Source organism: Miscanthus floridulus, chromosome 7 (genome assembly GCF_019320115.1).
Source record: "Miscanthus floridulus cultivar M001 chromosome 7, ASM1932011v1, whole genome shotgun sequence".
Classification (NCBI taxonomy): Eukaryota; Viridiplantae; Streptophyta; class Magnoliopsida; order Poales; family Poaceae; genus Miscanthus; species Miscanthus floridulus.
In genome coordinates, this window is record NC_089586.1 from 86,607,091 (window position 1) to 86,627,080 (window position 19,990).

Below are 19,990 nucleotides of genomic sequence, written 5' to 3' on the forward strand. Positions count from 1 at the left end.
AAAAAATTCAATACTCTATCACCTTATATTTCAAAACAGAGGGAGTAGAAGTTATGAAGCAGAATCAAAAACTAACAGAGGGAATAGAAGTTAGGAAGGAGAATCAAAGACCTTATTTCCTCATGGTTCATGTCACCTTGGTTTCCGACGAGATTTCTTAGGCCAGTCTCAATAGGAATTTCATGATATTAAATAAGCTGACATGATATAGAATAGATGAAGAGAGAAATGATGAAAATTTTATGAGATGAAATAAGTTTTATAGGGATGAATTTTATTCACAATATTTTTAACATATAGAGTCTTAGGGGGTGTTTGGTTGCCCCTCCTAAATTTTAGTCGCTGTCCCATCGAATGTTTGGACACATGCATGGAGTATTAAATATAGACTAATTACGAAACTAATTGCATAGTTTGCAACTAATTTGCGAGACGAATCTTTTAAGCCTAATTAGTCCATGATTTAACCATGTTTTGCTACAGTAAACATGTGCTAATGATGGATTGATTAGGCTTAAAAAAATTATCTCGTAGAGTACTGACGAATTATGTAATTTATTTTTTTATTAATATCAAATACCCCATATAATATCCTTCCAACATAGAGTACCTCCTAAATTAAATTTTAGTCACTGGATCAACGCTCCTTTGAAACTGAGACAAACAAAACGTTCCACCGTGTCCCCACCCATCTATCGGGTTAAGAGCTTAGCCCAGACCAACCCGCCTACATCCCAAGTCGGCGGTTCTCTGGCTTGGGTCCGGGTTGATCATCGGTTTTGTCAACCCATGAAGAGCTATCCCGGCCCGGTTGGCCCACAACGACATCGGTTTTGTGTTGCTTCTCCTCTACTATCCATCCCCAACCTCAAGGCTCGACGAGACTTCGACTCGCGGACGCGTTTTCTGTTCGCCGAGCGCTCGAGGAGGCGTCGAGCGGGAGGCGGGCCAGGAGCTAGCGATAGCCGCCGCCCGCCGCCCGCCGTCTCAGCGGATCCACGCTCGACGGATCCACGCTCGGTAGGCCACTGGCGCCTTTCGCCTAACTTTCACCGGTCTGCTGGAGTGGTGGGGAGATCCATCCGCCTTGGATCGATCTTTCTCTACTTGGTAATTAAGGAATGACTGGTGCACAGACTGGCCTTTGTTCTGCACAATTGTGATTTAAATCCGAATCTATGCTGCCATATCGTGATGAATTAAATCCGAATCTGTGCTGCCGTACCGTTTCTTTGCCACGAGAAATCAAATCAGATTATTTGAAGATGAGATTAACCTTGGAAGGTTCCTGATGATTGCAGGGAGAAGAGAGTTTATCCACACAGGCTTCTATGTTGAAGAAGATTGGGTTGCCCCCGAAGCCGTCCATGCGAGGCGCCACATGGGTGGTGGATGCATCCCACTGTCAGGGTTGTTCTGTTCAGTTCTCCTTGTTTACTAGGAAGGTAATCTCTTGTTTTTTCTCCCTTGCAGTGATGGTATTCTGAATAGATGCGCGCCCGGCAACCCTCCTTTTTCTGTTTTGTTAATTAAAAGCTTAATTTAGTTCTCCTCCATAATCCCATAAACTGTCATGGTTGGTTTATTTCATGGGACTCCTATTTTTTTTTTGGTTCAGTTACGTTTATGTATGCTGCTTGTTTCAATTACTTGCTCCACCACTAGCAAAACTCATGAAGTGTTAGACTACAAGTCTACAAAGCAAATTGATTAAATAAATTCATTGATTGTTGATTGTCGAAACTATAATTGCTGTGTTTGGTTCATGTTCTCCATTGTTTTTCCTTCAGTCATTTTCCGCTTGTAATGCTTTTCCTTCAGCCATTTACTGCTTGTAAATATGGTCAGTCATGAAGTTAAATGCTTGCTATGAAACTTTTGAATCCACTGCCTAAAAATGTCTCACTTGTTTGTTTCAATAAATTAAATGCTTGCATTGCCATGTTCATGGTATTTCTGAATTTGCCATTCAATTGAAAGTTTATCTTATTATAACATTATGGTTCTGCAGGAGGTGTTAACTTTTGTGTATTTGACATGTAGCACCATTGCCAAAGATGTGGGGGCTTGTTCTGCAGCAGCTGCACCCAGCAGAGGATGGTTTTACGTGGACAGGGTGATTCACCTGTTAGAATTTGTGATCCTTGCAAAAAGCTTGAGGAAGCAGCACGCCATGAGTTGAGATATGGGCACAAAAATAGAGCTACAAGAGGTCTATTTTCTTTTTCTTATCCTTCTGATCAGTCATGTGTTTCAGTGAATAAATGTGATTTGGTTGACACTACTGCTATGAAATATGTTTAAATAGTACATTTGTGGAAATCATAATAAACCAATAGCAATCAAGGCCGTGTTGATTGAAATCTGACTATCAGCATGGAACCCAATGGAGATGCAGTTTTACGTTGAAATTTGGCTCTCATCATAATATAAATCACGTTTGACCATTTTGGGTGCTTGTGCACAAGGTTTGGGCTGGTTGGTATTTTTTTTTACATTTTATTATGCTTTATGGGAACTATATCGTTATGCTCTGAAACACAGTGCTTATTGACACTGTATCCTACTTCTCATTAGTGAACAATTAAACAGCTTTGAAAATATTTTGTTCTATCTGAGGGAAATTATTTTATTCTGTGGTTTACCTTTTATTAGCTACAACTAGTGCTTACGTCCTAACCAGTTGCAATGACATAAGTTTGATCTTTGATCTGATATACTTACAAAGATCTATTTGTACATATGTAAAGGTGTACCTTTTTCATATTTCTATATTACATGCAGTATTTTGCCTATCATTATATTGCACATGAAAAAATCTCAAAATAGGATTAGGATCTATGGGAGCTAACATCTATAGTGAAATTATTCAAATAAAATAGTGTGTTATGCATGCATGGGACTGATCTATGATAAATGGTGCACAATCAAACGAAGAGAACTTTTTGGTCTTACGATGGAGATTTTTTAGTATGTAGTTGTCATCTATGTTTCTTATTATCTGAGAAAGATTTTTAACATAAAAAATCCTTTCTACCTATTTCTACAGCTACCACAAAATCTGCTTCGAAACCAGAGGATGAAATTCTAAGTGAAATTCTTGGAGGTGGAGAGCGTATCCAATCTCTGGATTCTGAGCTTCCTGGGAGAACCACAAGCAGTGCCAGTACCTCCAGAAGAACTTCTAATTTCAGTACAAATGCAAATGGAGATGGAAGCTTTTCTGCTGAAGCACACAACTATGAACTCAACGATACTGCATCTATTTTTACCCCAGAGGAGTTACACCAACAAGCTGTAGAAGAGAAGAAAAGGTACAAAACTTTAAAATCAGAAGGTAAACCAGAGGAAGCACTGCGGGCTTTCAAGCATGGTAAAGAACTTGAGAGGCAAGCTGCAGCGCTGGAATTAGAATTAAGAAGGAGTAGGAGAATGACTACAAAAGCGCCTAACGTCTCTGCTGCTGTTGGTACTTCGACGACTACTGGTTCTGATGAGGCTGAAACAAAAAGGTCTTCAACTGGGAAAAGGATTAAGAAAGAAAAGAATGATCTTGCCTCTGAGCTCAGAGATCTAGGCTGGTCAGATGCAGACCTTCGTGATGAAACAAAGGCTGCCCCTATGAGTCTGGAAGGAGAGTTGTCACAGCTTCTTAGAGAGGTGGCCCCCAAACCATTGGAGGGCAAGAGAACAGGTGGTGTTGATAAATCTCAGGTTAATGCTCTGAAGAGGCAAGCTTTACTGCTAAAGCGAGAAGGTAGGCTTGCTGAAGCAAAGGAAGAGCTCAAGAAGGCTAAAATTTTGGAAAAACAACTCGAGGAACAGGAGATTCTGGGTGAAGCAGAAGACTCAGATGATGATTTGGCTGCTATTATTCGGAACATGGACGATGATAAAAATGATGACATATTTATCGATGATCCAAAATTCCCTGCTTTCAACTTTGAACAAATTCTGGGTGCCTCTAATGATCTTGCCACTGATGGCCACTTTGATGTTACAGATGATGACATGAATGACCCAGATATGGCTGCTGCCCTAAAATCATTTGACTGGAGTGAGGAGGATGACAAACAATTGGAAAATCTTGAACCTGTTTCTTCTTCAAATCAAGAGGTACTCAAGGAGCAAGTACTTGCTCTAAAAAGAGAGGCTGTTGCAAACAGAAGGTCTGGTAATGTTGCAGAAGCCATGTCGTTGCTTAAAAAGGCAAGGCTACTTGAGAAGGATCTTGAAACTGAAGAGCCAGGCTCAAAGGTTCCTTCTCCAGAAGGACAGAAAACTACACATGCAGAAGATGCCACTTTTGCAGGGATGAATGCCCGACCTATATCAGCGCCAAAAAGTAAGCTTGCAATTCAGAGAGAACTGTTGGCTCTGAAGAAGAAGGCACTAGCTTTGAGGAGGGAAGGGAAGGTGGATGAGTCTGAGGAAGAGCTGAAAAAAGGTAGTGTTCTTGAAAAGCAGCTTGAAGAGCTTGAGAATTCCTCCAAACCACCTGTAGCAAAGGAAACCAGGAGCTTGCCATCTAATCCCCCGTACAAGGTTGAACCCCCAAATATCAGTCTTGCTGATGAGGTATATGAACCTGAGGTTACAGACAATGATATGCAGGATCCAGCATTGCTATCGGTGCTAAAAAATATGGGATGGGAAGATGCTGGTTCAGATTCTGTGGAAACAATTGACAAACCATCAATTTCTTCACATGTAGTTCCTCATAAATCATCAAAAACTAAGGGCCAGCTTCAGAAGGAATTGCTTGGTATAAAAAGGAAGGCTCTTGCACTCAGACGGGAAGGGAAAACCACTGAAGCTGAGGAGGAACTGGAGAAGGCTAAGGTCTTGGAGCAGCAAATTGCAGAGATCGAAGAATCAAATGACTTGAGTGCTAATCAAAGTGTTACTTCTGCTGGCCATCAGATTACAGAAAATAAGTATGATGTTCAGCATATCCCTGGTGTTGATGCAACTGTACACCCATCTTCAGTAAGAAACGCAATGAAGGGGGACGAAATATTGCCAGTGCATGCATCTGAATCTGGTACGTCACAGGTTACTCCATGTGGTTCTTCAAGCAAACCGCAGATTGAGACAACGAATTCTAAACAAGGTGATGTGGGAGAAGAAAGTAGAGCTGAGCATCAGAAAACACAAGGAGATGATACTCTTAAAGATGAGATATTACTTCATAAGAGAAAAGCAGTTGCCTTTAAGAGAGAAGGGAAGATGGCAGAAGCTAGAGAAGAATTGAAACTGGCGAAACTCTTAGAAAAGCGTCTTGAAGGTGCTCAACAAGACAGCATGGATGGTGTGGGTGACTCCATTACTCCTGCTGTAGAACAGAACAGTGTGGTCCAACAACCTGCTAGCTCCAGCAATCACACTGACGATGTAACTTCTGCCCCTCCTGCACAAGTGAGCAAGTCGACGCAACCTCAGAAAGCAATGTCCAGCCGTGACCGTCTCAAAATCCAACGCGAATCCCTCGCTCACAAGCGCAACGCCCTCAAGTTGCGGAGAGAAGGAAAGACTGCAGAAGCAGATGCAGAATTCGAACTTGCCAAGGAGCTAGAGAGCCAACTGGAAGAGTCAGGCAACCAAAGTTCAAGCACTGGGGGCAAGTCAAGTGAACCAAACGACGCGATCGACGAGAGACTTCTTGATCCTCAAATCATGTCTGCCCTAAGATCCATTGGTTGGAGTGACACGGATTTATCCATGCAATCTTCTAGTGCACAACCTCTGAACCCCATGCAGCCCTCAAGTTCTCAACCTCCGCAAAAAGTGGAAGCAAAGTCATCTGTCGCAGCGACCAGCAAACCTCAGAGCGAGAGAAGTCAACTTGAAGAACAGATCAAGGCGGAGAAACTGAAAGCGCTTAACTTGAAGCGGGAAGGGAAACAAGCAGAGGCCCTGGAGGCCCTTCGCTCCTCAAAGCGACTGGAGAAGAAGTTGAACTCAACTTAGCTAATCACACCCTCCCAGATTGCTCATGTTCTTTGTCAGTTGTTCAATTTGGTTACCTGATATCCTAGGGTTCCAGCTAGAACATAGAACCATATTGAGTCTTGTCACCCTGTTTGGCACAACTTGTGAGCATTGAGCACATAACTTATGTCCTGTTTGTCTTGTGTGCTTTGAGCAGGCCCTTTTGTGTATGTGTAAATAAAATAAAATCTGATGGACGGTGATTCTTTTCACGAATTCATGTATACACAATGATGGGGAACGTCAATTATACAACATATACAAGTTGGAAATGTGAAAATTTCTCATGTTTGTCATTTGATAATGTTTCAATTCCTAAGTCCTAGAGGCAAACAAAATATGAGGGGCCATCTACAAATCGTGGCAGTAGTCAGTAGATGCTCAATCCATCGGTCCATATGGACGTTTCCAGGCTCCCAACTTATGCTATTTGGCATTTGCACAGGATTCCAATGCCTCCGCCTTCCATGCTATTCGGCATTTCCATCTTCTCGCAGCCGGATTCCATCCCTCCTCCTTCCAATGCCGCTGGTATGGAATTTTTTGCCTACTCTCAAGTGCATATCTTGTCTTCTGTAGTAGTGATATGTTGGTGTCGTGATTGAGTGACTGTTATCTGTCTTTTATTGATTGACTGTTATTGGCAACTACATAGAGAAAATTCAGACCTGTCCTAAAGAAGTTGCTAGTCATGACTGATTCAGAAGTAAACTTTGTCTTCTGCAATACATCTGATCATCACATTGCTGGTTTATCTGTTATGTTACATGCCTTGATAGATAGAAGCAGCTCACAGCCTCACACCACCCACTTGGAGTCTTGACAAACCAAAAATTCGTGAGCCATGTTATGTGCATTGAGTTATTGGCAAGCTGCATACTACATAACTGTGTGATGGCTTTCTGAGTTTGTTGATCCATGGATCCATTTGCTGTAAATAGCTCCCAAGCACCTTGTTGATCCACAAAAACATGTGTAAGGATTATCCATTAGGTAGGACCAGGTGAACCCATCTGTGAAATTTGTTGTTCAGAATTAGATGCTACTGTGTGCTGTCTTGTTCATTGATTTCTGTGTAAATGGTAAGATTTATTTATATAACAGATTAGCATATTGCACCTGTATTTTTCTGCTGAGAGTTGATGGTCCAGCTAGTTTTTTTGCGGTAGTGTCTTATGTCCCTGGTGATCGAGCCATAACTGTTTGCATGGGTGAGGTAGACATATTCAAGATATTTTGACAGTATTGTACAGCTGATTATACATCTGTACAGTACTGATGTATACAGCTGCTATCACTGTATTTATACAACTGAGATGGGAATGGAATTTGCTATGGTATATAAAAAAAATGGGCTCAAGCTTTGGCTGGAATCAGTAGCTAGCTTGTGTTCTTTTGTTAAAAAACTCTTGTTGAAAATGTAATGATCACCAACATTAGCTGGCTGCTATCTGTTTCTGTCAAGTTCAGTTCGGTCACTCGTCAAGAGTCCGACATGAGCTTTGGTACTATGTACCTGAAGTAATTTGACTTGTTAGTGAACAAATTTAATTTGGGCTAGTTTAAACGTGCCGTACCTGTAGTAATTTGGGCTCATCGTAATTTAATTTTGGGCTCATCGTCACCAGCGTGGGCGACATCGAGGTGGATCTCCACACCAACCGGTGCCCTCTCACCACCAAGAACTTCCTCAAGCTCTGCATGTAAGCATCCCGTCCCGCGTCTAGGGCTTGTTTGATGTCTCGGGTTCGTCTGTAGTTCCTGACAACACAACACGGTTGATGATTTATGTACTGTCCTGTATCAAGCTGTTCAGTTGTCCAATTCGGCGTTGTAGGGCCACTATTGGCTTGATTGTAACTTTTGGGTTGTGATTGCAATAGGTATAAGTTGGTGAAGCTAGTCGCTAGTGGTGATCCTGCATCTATTCATAATTTACATCTAGTTTCATGGGATTCCTAATTCCAAATGTATTTAGCTGCTTACTGATTTCTAGGCTCATAGGTATGCTACCAGAAATTTCAAAATTATTGCGTTGCAGGCTTAGTACTGGACCTTTATAGAGATGATAGAGCCACAGCAATGACCTTAGGCGCCATCAAAGGATTGTATTCTGTTTCTTAGGTTTCTTGTTATCAATTTTTATGGCATTATGGGAACTGGATTTAACTTCTACTGTGGTTCCTGCACTCAATTTCTTCCACATAATCTTGAATTTTCACCATTGGTGAAGTGCTTGAAGAATCGAAGATTATGCCTGGCTGCTCTTTTGTTATCACTTAATAATGGAAAATACCATCTCATGAATTTGAGATTATCGTTTCAGATAATTAGGGTACTTATTCTCTGGTTTTCTTCTTTGACCGACTAGAATGAAGTACTCCAATGGGTGTCTGTTCCGCAAGGTGGAGAAGGATTTCTGGGCACAAACTGGCGATCCAACTGGAACTGGCACCGGTGGTGATTCCGTATACAAGTAAGTGATTCTTTTGATTTGAACTTTTTGAAATGTCTCCAAAGTTTCATCTCTGAACCATGTAATGCGGTATCCTACATCTAGATATAACTAGTGTCTTCAATGGATACAGTACACATATAGTTTCGATAGACTCTTTCTTAGATGTTTGCTCTTTTTCATATGTATACAGTTATTATTATTGAGGTATCTTATTATTACATATTGTTATATGTATGCCTGAAAACTACATCTTATTTCCTCAGATTTCTCTATGGTGATCAAGCTCGATTTTTTTATGCTGAGATCCGTCCAGAGTTAAGGCATTCAAAAACTGGAACTGTTGCTATGGCCAGTGCTGGTGAAAACTGCAATGCGTCGCAGATGCAATGCCTGCCCCACCGTCTCCTGTTCGTTTGAGCTTGTTTGGCTTATAAGCCGTACTTTTTCAGCCAACGAATATTATTTTTCTCTCACACCAAATCAGTCAACAATACTTTCAGTCATGGCTTATCAGTCAAACAAGCCCAAACGAACAAGGCGTTAATTGATAATATTTGATGTTCTATTTTTCAGTATTTTGTTGCTTGTTTTGGCCTTCTATTTATGTTTTTTTAATGTTTTCAGTTCTACATTACCTTGCGGGATGACGTGGATTACCTTGATGATAAACACACTGTGAGTAGTACTTGATTCTGTTAACTGATATTTTTTTCCTTATGAACAGAATTCCTTTATTTGAACAATTCCTGTGTTTGTTCTGTTGACCATAGGTGTTTCGGATGGTTGCCGAAGGTTGCTGAAAATACACATAAATAAAATTCCTTCTATTTATGTGTATTTTGATCCTTTATTTGAACAACCAGTAGACTTTTCTCTTCCCATTGTCGGAGTCGTCTACTCCCTCCGTTCCAAATTATAAGTCGTTTTTATTTTTTTGGTATATCTATTTTACTATGCATCTAAATATAATAATATGTCTAGATACATAACAAAATAGATGAACTAAAAAAGTCAAAGCGACTTATAATTTGTAACGGAGGGAGTACATCTCAAGAAGTTGCTGAAAATACCAATTTGGGAGATGAGGATCAAAATATGAACGTAATGGTTTCTAGCTAGAAGAGAGTGATTGGGAGAGGAGTGGAATTTGTAATAAAAATAACAAAATTTGTATGCACCATAATTTTTTATTTTTATTTCTGCACTTACGCTCTGCGCTTATATATAATTTATCGGTTGAATATAAATTTGTATGTGAAGTGGCAGGGCAGTGCAACTAGCAGCAGCCACGAAGGTAGCAGCAGCAACAACGCGGCTAGCTGCACAGCGCAGTGAGCGGCTAGCAGCAGCAGCAACGCTGTTTTTTTTTTTAAGATTCCAGCTATTTATTAGCTGCCTGTTTGGATGGGGTAATTTGGGCTAGCTAATTATTAGCTCTACTTTTAGCTGGCTAAAAATTAGCTCTAATCCAATCCAAACAGGCCGTAATTCTTGTGTCCATGTCTTGTGGTATTTTATTCAACTTTGTTTTTAAAATGGGCTGATGATCTGTACTAACGGAAACGAAAAAAAAAACTATTACAAGAAAATCTTTACAAAAAGTTAACAAAACGGAGGCCTGAGCTGTTATCTCCATGGGCTGACCAAAACCGTGTACATAGCCCACAGGGCCACAGTCCACAGGCCCAGTCGAAACCTTCGTGCGGTGATGTAACACGCCGCACGCGACCTCGACACGCACGCAGCACGTGACCACCGTCACCCGCGACCTCGTCCCACACTTCCCACTCCCTCCCCCACCTGCCGAGACCGAGGCCGTCGCCGCCCGAGGCCTCGACATGCAGGCGGCAGGCGGCCACCGCGCTGCCAACCTTAGCTCCCCGTCACTCTCGCGCTTTCAGTGTGTCTTCCGTCTCCCCGGCCGCGCCCACCTCTTCTCTGGTAAGCCGCAAAACCCTCCGAGACCCAGGTTCTGGTCTTACCTTTGCTGCTTCGGTTGATTCGCGTTCCGTGTTGATGCGAGAGTAGAAGGCGCGGCGGCGGCGCCACTGCGCGTCGGCTCCCTGCCCCAGCCACGGACCCATGGCTGCGGCGGTTTGGCGCACCTCGAAGCCATGGATGGGGAGGCGCCGCGGCTGCCGCACGCCCTCCGGAGAATGCTTATCGATCATCAGGTGGGTTCGATTATGCTTTCGATTGCTGCAATGAGAATTGAATTGATCGAACTGTGAACCAACTACTTTAAATTTCACGTGATGTGGGTGTACAGTGGCAATGCATAAGCCCACATGGAGCACTGAGTCTTAGAGGTGACACACTGACATTGCAACTGAATACCCTATTGATGTGGCTATGGCTATGGTATATGTAGAGTCATAGATTAGATAGCGTGTTCAATTCGAGGCACTTGTATTTTGTTTGTTCCTCGGCAGTTTGTGTGATACTTTTGCCCACCACCTGTAACTAGTTTGTGAATCGCAACCAGGCAGAAATATGGGCTTACATAGTTACATCTGAAGTGAGCAGAATTTCTGCTCATCGTGAAGAAAGAGGCTTGTTGCAGAGTTCAATGGGTTTAGGGCACAGTGAGCATAATCTGCATAATTTTGCATACAGACAAAACTTTGTGCGGTTTAGTGCATTTACATTTCACTAGTGGAGCATATTCTTGCTTGCCTTTGCTTTGATATGCTGTTCTGCTCTCCATTCAGTTGTGTTGCAGTGTGGATGTTGACCCAGCATTATCTCTGCACTTGAAATTTGCCACTGCAGAAAATGGCATGTCCCAACCTTCTGAAAGCTGCTGTACTTTCAACCATGACATTACTTGCTGTACCTCTTGAGGCATCAGCGGAGACGTGTCAACCACCTAATTCTTTCGCCAATATGCCAATTTCAATTGCTGTAGCTCTAATAGGAGCTGCTGTTGGCGGTAAGACATCTGAACATGTGTGCTCACTCGCATCATTGCTTCTTGCATGCAAAGTTGATGGAGATGGATCTTACTTAGTACTCGCTAATATTTTTTTCGTCTCTGATTTTTCACATGTAGGATTGTTAGCACGCCAAAGAAAGGAGGAATTGAAGCGGCTCAATAATCAACTTCGCCAGATCAATGCAGCACTTAGAAGGCAGGCACAGATTGAATCATTTGCGCCAGGCCTTACTTATGCTCCAGTTGGGAGAACAAATGAAACCGATGTTATTGTTGACCCAAGGAAGCAGCAGTTGGTCACAAACCTGAGAAATGGGAAGAATTACATGAGGAATCAAGATCTTGATAAGGCTATAGTGGAGTTCAGAACAGCTCTGGAGCTTGCAGAGAGCATAGGCGATCGTTTTGAAGAAAAGAAAGCTGCACGGGGACTAGGTTTTTTCTCCCTGATAATCACTGTTATTTATATTTTTGTTATCATAGTGGATGAACAGTGCTTAAATAATATAACCTGTGCTGTTCTTAAGAAGGCATATATGCTTTCCTAGCTCTCATAGAAATGGTCAGTCTACATAATATTAATCAGCACAATATAGTTGACTGATGAAGGGCAGGCCTGGTGCAAGCGGTAGAGTCTTACCGCCTGTGACCGGAAGGTCCCGGGTTCGAGTCGCGGTCTCCTCGCATTGAGCTCTCTGCACTGGGTACGCCCTTTAATATAGTTGACTGATGGAGAACTAGCACTGCTGTCCTAACTTTGGCAACAAGCATTAGCTAAGTAGTGGATATTTGTATATAAAAACTGGAAGTGACTGAAATGTTTGGTGTTGTTTCACCTAGGTTGCATTTTCTTGCTGTCCTTGTGTTTTCAGTTGCTCCTGCATGAGATGACTGTTGTTCAACTTTGAATTTTGAATAATTCCTTTATTTATTGTAAGCAAAGATTTATTTGGCAAACCTTCTAGGAGAATGATTGCCAGGTGAAGATCTTCAAGTAAAATTTTGAAGTAGTTTTTTGCAAATCCCATTAGATGGTAGATTTTGCAGTTTGGTGGATACCGATTACATAAGATCTTATCTAGCTTCTTACTGAATACTTATTTGCCTGTATCCTTGCTCTCTAATTGGAGATCTGCATATCTGAAATAAGTTGAAACATATTTTACTGTGAACTAGTAGCAGAGTTTATATCAACTGGAAAGCTATTGCTCAGCATAAGGTGACTTTAGTTCTTAACGATGAATTTAATGTCTTTCAAACTTCTTGGTCTTTTTTTTTGGGAGGTTTCAAAGTTCTTGTTTAGTTGCCTCCAACGAACAAAGTTATGTAGTTTGTTGAGGTTGCTTTAGTTTATACTGGTGTTTAATGGTTTTTCCAGAAACAAAATCCGACCTTATTTGTAGTTCCAATTTCTAAAATTAAATACGCATCAGATGCAAAGTGTCACAAATCGCAATGGATTGTTGAGTCGTCAGATAGCTACATATTGTACATTTTTATCTGCATGTGTGCTTAGTCTGTAACTTTGGAGATTTATTTACATGCTGGAGATTACTTGAAGCAAATTCTGTTGTGAGCTAGTAATAGACTTTATATCAACGAAATGACTACATCAGTTCTTAGCATAAGATGACTTTAATTATGTTTGAAACCTATGGTCGAGTTGTCTCCAGTGAACAAACTTATTTAATCTGTTCAGGTTGTATTGGTTTATAGTGGTGCTTTAATTTTTTTTTTCAATGGAAAATATTTTGTCAACCTTCTTTATCACCCCCCTAGAGAAGAATTCTAGTTTTAAGTTTCAGTCACTTGCACAGGCAGGCACAAAGCGTCAGTACGCTGTTTCTCATGAAGTCAATCTGTAACCTGAGAATTTCCTCACTCGCTATTTTGCTTCTGATTAGGTGCATCGTTGCAGAGGCTCGGAAAGTACCGAGAAGCAATGAGACAGTACACCAAGGTTCTGGAGCTGTCTAAGGAGACAGGTGAAGATTCTGGCTGCACCGAGGCGTACGGTGCCATAGCTGACTGCTACACCGAGCTGGGCGATCTGGAGCGAGCGGCGAAGATATATGACAAGTACATATCGAGGCTGCAGCCCGGCGAATAGAAAGCGGCGGCCCTTGATTTCTTACAGACGAGACAGTGAGTTCCTTCCTGTTGGTTAAGTTTTACTCGGCACAAGGAGTGGGTTTTGTCGGTCTGTTAAACTCACTGCAGGGCTTGGGATTGTTCTGAGAACGATTTTAATATTTGTAGATAAATAAATATTGATGGTGGTGCTGCTGCCCCGCCTGACCGCCCTTCTTTCCTTGACGCTTTGTTTCTGATATGCCTGCCTACTGAGTCTTGACACAGCATGGTCCATACGGTTGCAGTCGCGATATGTGTGCATGGCCCATGAACTCATCGGTGCTGTTCCAGCTTCCAACCGTTCTAGTATCGATGAATCGATCAGTGCTATACTGCAATGACTTGCTGTTTAACGTATCTTTTTCCTGCAGCATCTTTTACAATACTACTCGTAGTACTTCATTGAGACGCCAGGACGCGTTGCTCCGCTCTCTGGCACCAGCTGATCGGTTGGGTCATCCGGTTGGGAGTTGAAGAGAAAGAAGCGTCCACAGGACAATGTGAGCGTGTCACTGTGTGGCCTGTTGAGGCCGATAGCGAGCTCGCAGCTGCAGCAGCCGACGTATGCACTGGCACCGCATTGCAGACATGAGCCAGCCAGCCAGCCGGGTGTGCGTGCCTACCCTGAATCTGAATCGCCGAACGGCGGCCAGCCCTGGAGCCGGGTGACGCAGGAGCCTGCAGAGTCGTCCGCCCCTGCTCACATCATCATCACAAGGTCACAACGGACTCGCTCAGCAAGTATTCAGGAACTTGAGAATTGAGATCAACGCCGTGGCGGCCAGGCCAAGCCGGTCGGTGAAGCTATCTGAGTACGTGGTAGACTGGTGGCGCCGTGGCGCGTTCTCGGGGCACCACGCGCTGGCACAGAGCGACGACGCCGCACAGGGCGCACGCCGTATGGGAACAAGAGGGCACACGCGGCTCAATCGCCTCCTCGTCTCTGCCCAGTTCCCGTGCATGCGTTGTCAGCGCCATGCTTTCAATGCATAAATGGCACATGGACGCGGCCCCCTGCAGCTCGCCACTCGCTCCAGTCGTCTGGCAATACACCATTGCACCCATGGCGTCCAAGGCTCTCTTCCTGCTCGCGCTCCTCGCGGCGGCCGCCGTGCTCGCCACCGCCGCAGACCATGCTGCTCGTGCGTCTCTCCTCACCGCACATTTTTACTTCTGTTATTACTTTGTTTCATGGTGCGATATATACGATGCGGAAACATGCATGCACGGGTGTTGACGGACTGATCATCGCTGTACATGCTCTGTACTGTATATACCATGCGCGCAGATGAGAACAACGAGAAGGCGAGCAACGGCGCCGGCGTGAACGACTGGCACGGCGGGGGTGGGGGCGGCGGTCACCACGGCGGCGGCTGCAGGTACCGCTGCTGCTACTACGGACGCCACGGATGCGAGCGCTGCTGCGCGACCCCCGACGAGGTCCCACAGCAGGTGAACAACTAGATGCCCGCGCCGCCGCTCGATCGATTCCTAGCTAGCCTAGAATAATGACGTTCATGTGTGTAAACTAGCTGGCCAGGTGGAGTAGTATGTATATACTACATAGTGAATAAATGTCTCTAGTGTACTATGTATGGTACATGCAGACTGCTGAGATGATTTTATATGAACATCATATGGAAAACGCATGTACGTACAGACGTACCCATACGCATATAGCAAGACCATATGAGATATCTCTCTTGATGTGCACGTATCTTGATGCATATCCAGTGGTGTTTTTTTCTACATTACTCTATATGAGTGGCTGCAGGCTACGGCTTTTTCAGCACTCACAGAGTACATGGTAGAAAAAGTCACAACTATGGATGAAAACGGTACGGATATTTATTCGACCGTCCGTTCGACCGAACAAATATGAACACTTATTTGGATAGTTACTCGGATATCCGTAATTTTTTTCGGATACGGATAATAAAACGGATATCTTAGGCGGATATCAAATACGAATGTAATATCATCGATATCCGGCGGATATCGGATAATCCGGTTAAGTATCAGATATATCCGGATATTATTCAAACGGATATTATCCGGATATTATTCAAACTTTCTCAAATAAAAAAATGGCCTATATAAGTATTGTAGATCTTGATGAGCTGAACAAACTTGGTATTCAAAACTTTTCAATTTGAGACAATCTAGGGTTCCGAAAACTAGTTTGTAGACGTCGAAATTTAAAAATCACAAATTTGAACCGTCCAAACTATCTCAAATGGAAAGTTTATCAAAACAACAATTGTAGATCTTGAGGAGTTGAACAAACTTGGTATTCAAAACTTTTCAATTTGAAGTCATTTAGAGTTCATAATACTAGAGTCAAAGTGTAGTTTTTTCATTTGACCAAATTTGACTTGGTCAAACTTGCTCAAATGAGACACTAAATGACCTCAGATGAAAAAACTCTAAATACCAAGTTTGATCATCTCAGCAAGATCTACAATTGTTACATAGCTCATTTTCCCATTTGAGAAATTTTTATCAAACACTAGTCACAAATTCTTGAATCTCATATACACTTTCTAAAACTATGTCACACACTTTTGAAATTTGAACTATATTTTGTTCAAACTTTCTCAAATGAAAAAATGGCCTATATAAGGATTATAGATATTGATGAGCTGAACAAACTTGGTATTCAAAACTTTTCAATTTGAGACAATCTAGGGTTCCGAAAACTAGTTTGTAGGTGTCGAAATTTAAAAATCATAAATTTGAACCATTCAAACTATCTCAAATGGAAGGTTGACCAAAACAACAATTGTAGATCTTGATGAGTTGAACAAACTTGGTACTCAAAACTTTTCAATTTGAAGTCATTTAGAGTTCATAATACTAAGTCAAAGTGTTGTTTTTTCATTTGACCAAATTTGACTTGGTCAAACTTGCTCAAATGAGACACTAAATGACCTCAGATGAAAAAACTCTGAATACCAAGTTTGATCATCTCAGCAAGATCTACAATTGTTACATAGCTCATTTTCCCATTTGAGAAATTTTTATCAAACACTAATCACAAATTCTTCAATCTCATATAGACTTTCTAAAACTATGTCACACACTTGTGAAATTTGAACTATATTTTGTTCAAACTTTCTCAAATGAAAAAATGTCCTATATAAGGATTGTATATCTTGATGAGATGAACAAACTTGGTATTCAAAACTTTTCAATTTGAGACAATCTAGGGTTCCGAAAACTAGTTTGTAGGCATCGAAATTTAAAAATCACAAATTTGAACCATCCAAACTATCTCAAATGGAAAGTTTACCAAAACAACAATTGTAGATCTTGATGAGTTGAACAAACTTGGTATTCAAAACTTTTCAATTTGAAGTCATTTAGAGTTCATAATACTAGAGTCAAAGTGTTGTTTTTTCATTTGACCAAATTTGACTTGGTCAAACTTGCTCAAATGAGACACTAAATGACCTCAGATGAAAAAACTCTGAATACCAAGTTTGATCATCTTAGCAAGGTCTACAATTGTTACATACCGCATTTTCCTATTTGAGAAAGTTTTATCAAACACTAGTCACAAATTCTTGAATCTCAGACTTTCTGAAACTATGTCACACACTTGTGAAATTTGAACTACATTTTATTCAAACTTTCTCAAATGAAAAATGGACTATATAAGTATTGTAGATCTTGATGAGCTGAACAAACTTGGTATTCAAAACTTTTCAATTTGAGATAACCTAGGGTTCCGAAAACTAGTTTGTAGGCGTTGAATTTTAAAATTCATAAATTTGAACTGTCCAAACTTTCTCAAATGGAAAGTTGACCAAAACAACAATTGTAGATCTTGATTCGTTTAACAAACTTGGTATTCAAAACTTTTCAATTTGAAGTCATTTAGAGTTCATAATACTAAGTCAAAGTGTTGTTTTTTCATTTGACCAAATTTGACTTGGTCAAACTTGCTCAAATGAGACACTAAATGACCTCAGATGAAAAAACTATGAATACCAAGTTTGATCATCTCAGCAAGATCTACAATTCTTACATAGCTCATTTTCCCATTTGAGAAATTTTTATCAAACACTAGTCACAAATTCTTAAATCTCATATAGACTTTCTAAAACTATATCACACACTTGTGAAATTTGAACTACATTTTGTTCAAACTTTCTTAAATGAAAAAAATGTCCTATATAAGGATTGTATATCTTTATGAGCTAAACAAACTTGGTATTCAAAACTTTTTAATTTGAGATAATCTAGGGTTCCGAAAACTAGTTTGTAGGCGTCGAAATTTAAAAATCACAAATTTGAACCGTCCAAACTATCTCAAATGGAAAGTTTACCAAAACAATAATTGTAGATCTTGATGAGTTGAACAAACTTGGTATTCAAAACTTTTCAATTTGAAGTCATTTAGAGTTCATAATACTAGAGTCAAAGTGTAGTTTTTTCATTTGACCAAATTTGACTTGGTCAAACTTGCTCAAATGAGACACTAAATGACCTCAGATGAAAAAACTCTAAATACCAAGTTTGATCATCTCAGCAAGATCTACAATTGTTACATAGCTCATTTTCCCATTTGAGAAATTTTTATCAAACACTAGTAACAAATTCTTGAATCTCATATACACTTTCTAAAACTATGTCACACACTTGTGAAATTTGAACTACATTTTATTCAAACTTTCTCAAATGAAAAAATGGCCTATATAAGGATTATAGATATTGATGAGCTGAACAAACTTGGTATTCAAAACCTTTCAATTTGAGACAATCTAGGGTTCCGAAAACTAGTTTATAGGTGTCGAAATTTAAAAATCACAAATTTGAACCATTCAAACTATCTCAAATGGAAGGTTGACCAAAACAACAATTGTAGATCTTGATGAGTTGAACAAACTTGGTACTCAAAACTTTTCAATTTGAAGTCATTTAGAGTTCATAATACTAAGTCAAAGTGTTGTTTTTTCATTTGACCAAATTTGACTTGGTCAAACTTGCTCAAATGAGACACTAAATGACCTCAGATGAAAAAACTCTGAATACCAAGTTTGATCATCTCAGCAAGATCTACAATTGTTACATAGCTCATTTTCCCATTTGAAAAATTTTTATCAAACACTAGTCACAAATTCTTGAATCTCATATACACTTTCTAAAACTATGTCACACACTTATGAAATTTGAACTACATTTTGTTCAAACTTTCTCAAATGAAAAAATGGCCTATATAAGGATTGTAGATCTTGATGATCTGAACAAACTTGGTATTCAAAATTTTTCAATTTGAGACAATCTAGGGTTCCGAAAACTAGTTTGTAGGCGTCGAAATTTAAAAATCACAAATTTGAACCATTCAAACTATCTCAAATGGAAAGTTGACCAAAACAACAATTGTAGATCTTGATGAGTTGAACAAACTTGGTACTCAAAACTTTTCAATTTGAAGTCATTTAGAGTTCATAATACTAAGTCAAAGTGTTGTTTTTTCATTTGACCAAATTTGACTTGGTCAAACTTGCTCAAATGAGACACTAAATGACCTCAGATGAAAAAACTCTGAATACCAAGTTTGATCATCTCAGCAAGATCTACAATTGTTACATAGCTAATTTTCCCATTTGAGAAAGTTTTATCAAACACTAGTCACAAATTCTTGAATCTCATATAGACTTTCTAAAACTATGTCACACACTTGTGAAATTTAAACTACATTTTGTTCAAACTTTCTCAAATGAAAAAATGGCCTATACAAGGATTGTAGATCTTGAATCCATGACCATGACTCCATGAGACCCATGAAGCCATGAGCTTGGCTATTTCTACTCATGCCGCAAAGATTGGTGCTTGTATGATGTTTGATGTATGATGTATCTGTATCTTTATCTTATTTATTGTTTTACTCTTTAGTCTTTTGGCTTAATCTAGATGGATTATGTTATGGACTCATAAAGTGGTGTAATGGTTTGTGCACGTATGATATATATATATGCTGCTTTTACTCAATATCCGAATAGATATTTGTATCCGACCTTCTCCGAATCCGATTCATACCGTATTCGATACTCATTATTCGTATTCGTAACCGAGTCAATCCGTATTCATATATGTATCCGAACGCTATCCGTGTCCGAATTCGAATCCGAACAGAAATATGAAAACAAATATAATATGAGTGATATCCATTCGTATCCGATCTGTTTTCATCCCTAGTCACAACCGCTGTAGCCGAACAGGCCCTTTACTTTCCCCATATGACTCACATGTGCTTTCGAGTTTTGATGGATCCATGAAACCTACGAGCAGTGGCGAATCTAGCATTTTAGTTTAGAGGATGCCGTCAGAAAAAAAATTTATGTACAATTCGATAAATTTATTTTAGCAATTCGGTAATAATTATAAATTTGACAACGTAATTTGTTGAATTCATAGTTTAAGCTGAAAGCATCAAATAAATACAATATAAATAATTCAAAAGTCAT

At 40.4% G+C, this 19,990-nt stretch overlaps 4 protein-coding genes across 7 annotated transcripts; all 4 read left to right on the forward strand.

Moving 5' to 3' along the window:
• Window positions 1-825: 825 nt before the first annotated feature.
• Window positions 826-6,134, forward strand: LOC136467227 (uncharacterized). 3 transcript variants are annotated; one of them, XM_066465835.1, is made up of 4 exons: window positions 826-1,110; window positions 1,302-1,445; window positions 2,044-2,212; window positions 3,050-6,134. In XM_066465835.1, the coding sequence occupies exons 2-4, from the start codon at window positions 1,332-1,334 to the stop codon at window positions 5,968-5,970; spliced, it is 3,204 nt and encodes a 1,067-aa protein (XP_066321932.1). In that variant the 5' UTR covers window positions 826-1,110; window positions 1,302-1,331; the 3' UTR covers window positions 5,971-6,134. The 3 variants fall into 3 exon arrangements, with proteins under 3 accessions (XP_066321932.1, XP_066321933.1, XP_066321934.1); XM_066465836.1 differs by having other exon boundaries at window positions 826-1,020; XM_066465837.1 differs by lacking the exon at window positions 826-1,110 and having other exon boundaries at window positions 1,308-1,445; window positions 2,012-2,212.
• Window positions 6,135-6,201: 67 nt separating this feature from the next.
• LOC136467228 (peptidyl-prolyl cis-trans isomerase CYP59-like) lies at window positions 6,202-10,031 on the forward strand. 2 transcript variants are annotated; one of them, XM_066465839.1, is made up of 7 exons: window positions 6,202-6,255; window positions 6,437-6,522; window positions 7,620-7,694; window positions 8,363-8,467; window positions 8,713-8,827; window positions 9,071-9,124; window positions 9,220-10,031. In XM_066465839.1, exons 4-7 carry the CDS (start codon window positions 8,364-8,366, stop codon window positions 9,247-9,249), a joined length of 303 nt encoding a protein of 100 aa, XP_066321936.1. In that variant the 5' UTR covers window positions 6,202-6,255; window positions 6,437-6,522; window positions 7,620-7,694; window position 8,363; the 3' UTR covers window positions 9,250-10,031. The 2 variants fall into 2 exon arrangements, with proteins under 2 accessions (XP_066321936.1, XP_066321937.1); XM_066465840.1 differs by lacking the exons at window positions 6,202-6,255; window positions 7,620-7,694 and having other exon boundaries at window positions 6,433-6,522.
• A 162-nt stretch (window positions 10,032-10,193) lies between these two features.
• LOC136463688 (protein FLUORESCENT IN BLUE LIGHT, chloroplastic-like) lies at window positions 10,194-13,697 on the forward strand. The gene is made up of 5 exons (XM_066462659.1): window positions 10,194-10,390; window positions 10,478-10,623; window positions 11,222-11,381; window positions 11,502-11,819; window positions 13,289-13,697. Exons 1-5 carry the CDS (start codon window positions 10,288-10,290, stop codon window positions 13,492-13,494), a joined length of 933 nt encoding a protein of 310 aa, XP_066318756.1. The 5' UTR covers window positions 10,194-10,287; the 3' UTR covers window positions 13,495-13,697.
• An 874-nt stretch (window positions 13,698-14,571) lies between these two features.
• Window positions 14,572-15,119, forward strand: LOC136463690 (glycine-rich protein 3 short isoform-like). The gene is made up of 2 exons (XM_066462661.1): window positions 14,572-14,659; window positions 14,806-15,119. The coding sequence occupies exons 1-2, from the start codon at window positions 14,581-14,583 to the stop codon at window positions 14,979-14,981; spliced, it is 255 nt and encodes an 84-aa protein (XP_066318758.1). The 5' UTR covers window positions 14,572-14,580; the 3' UTR covers window positions 14,982-15,119.
• The last annotated feature ends 4,871 nt before the right edge of the window (window positions 15,120-19,990 follow it).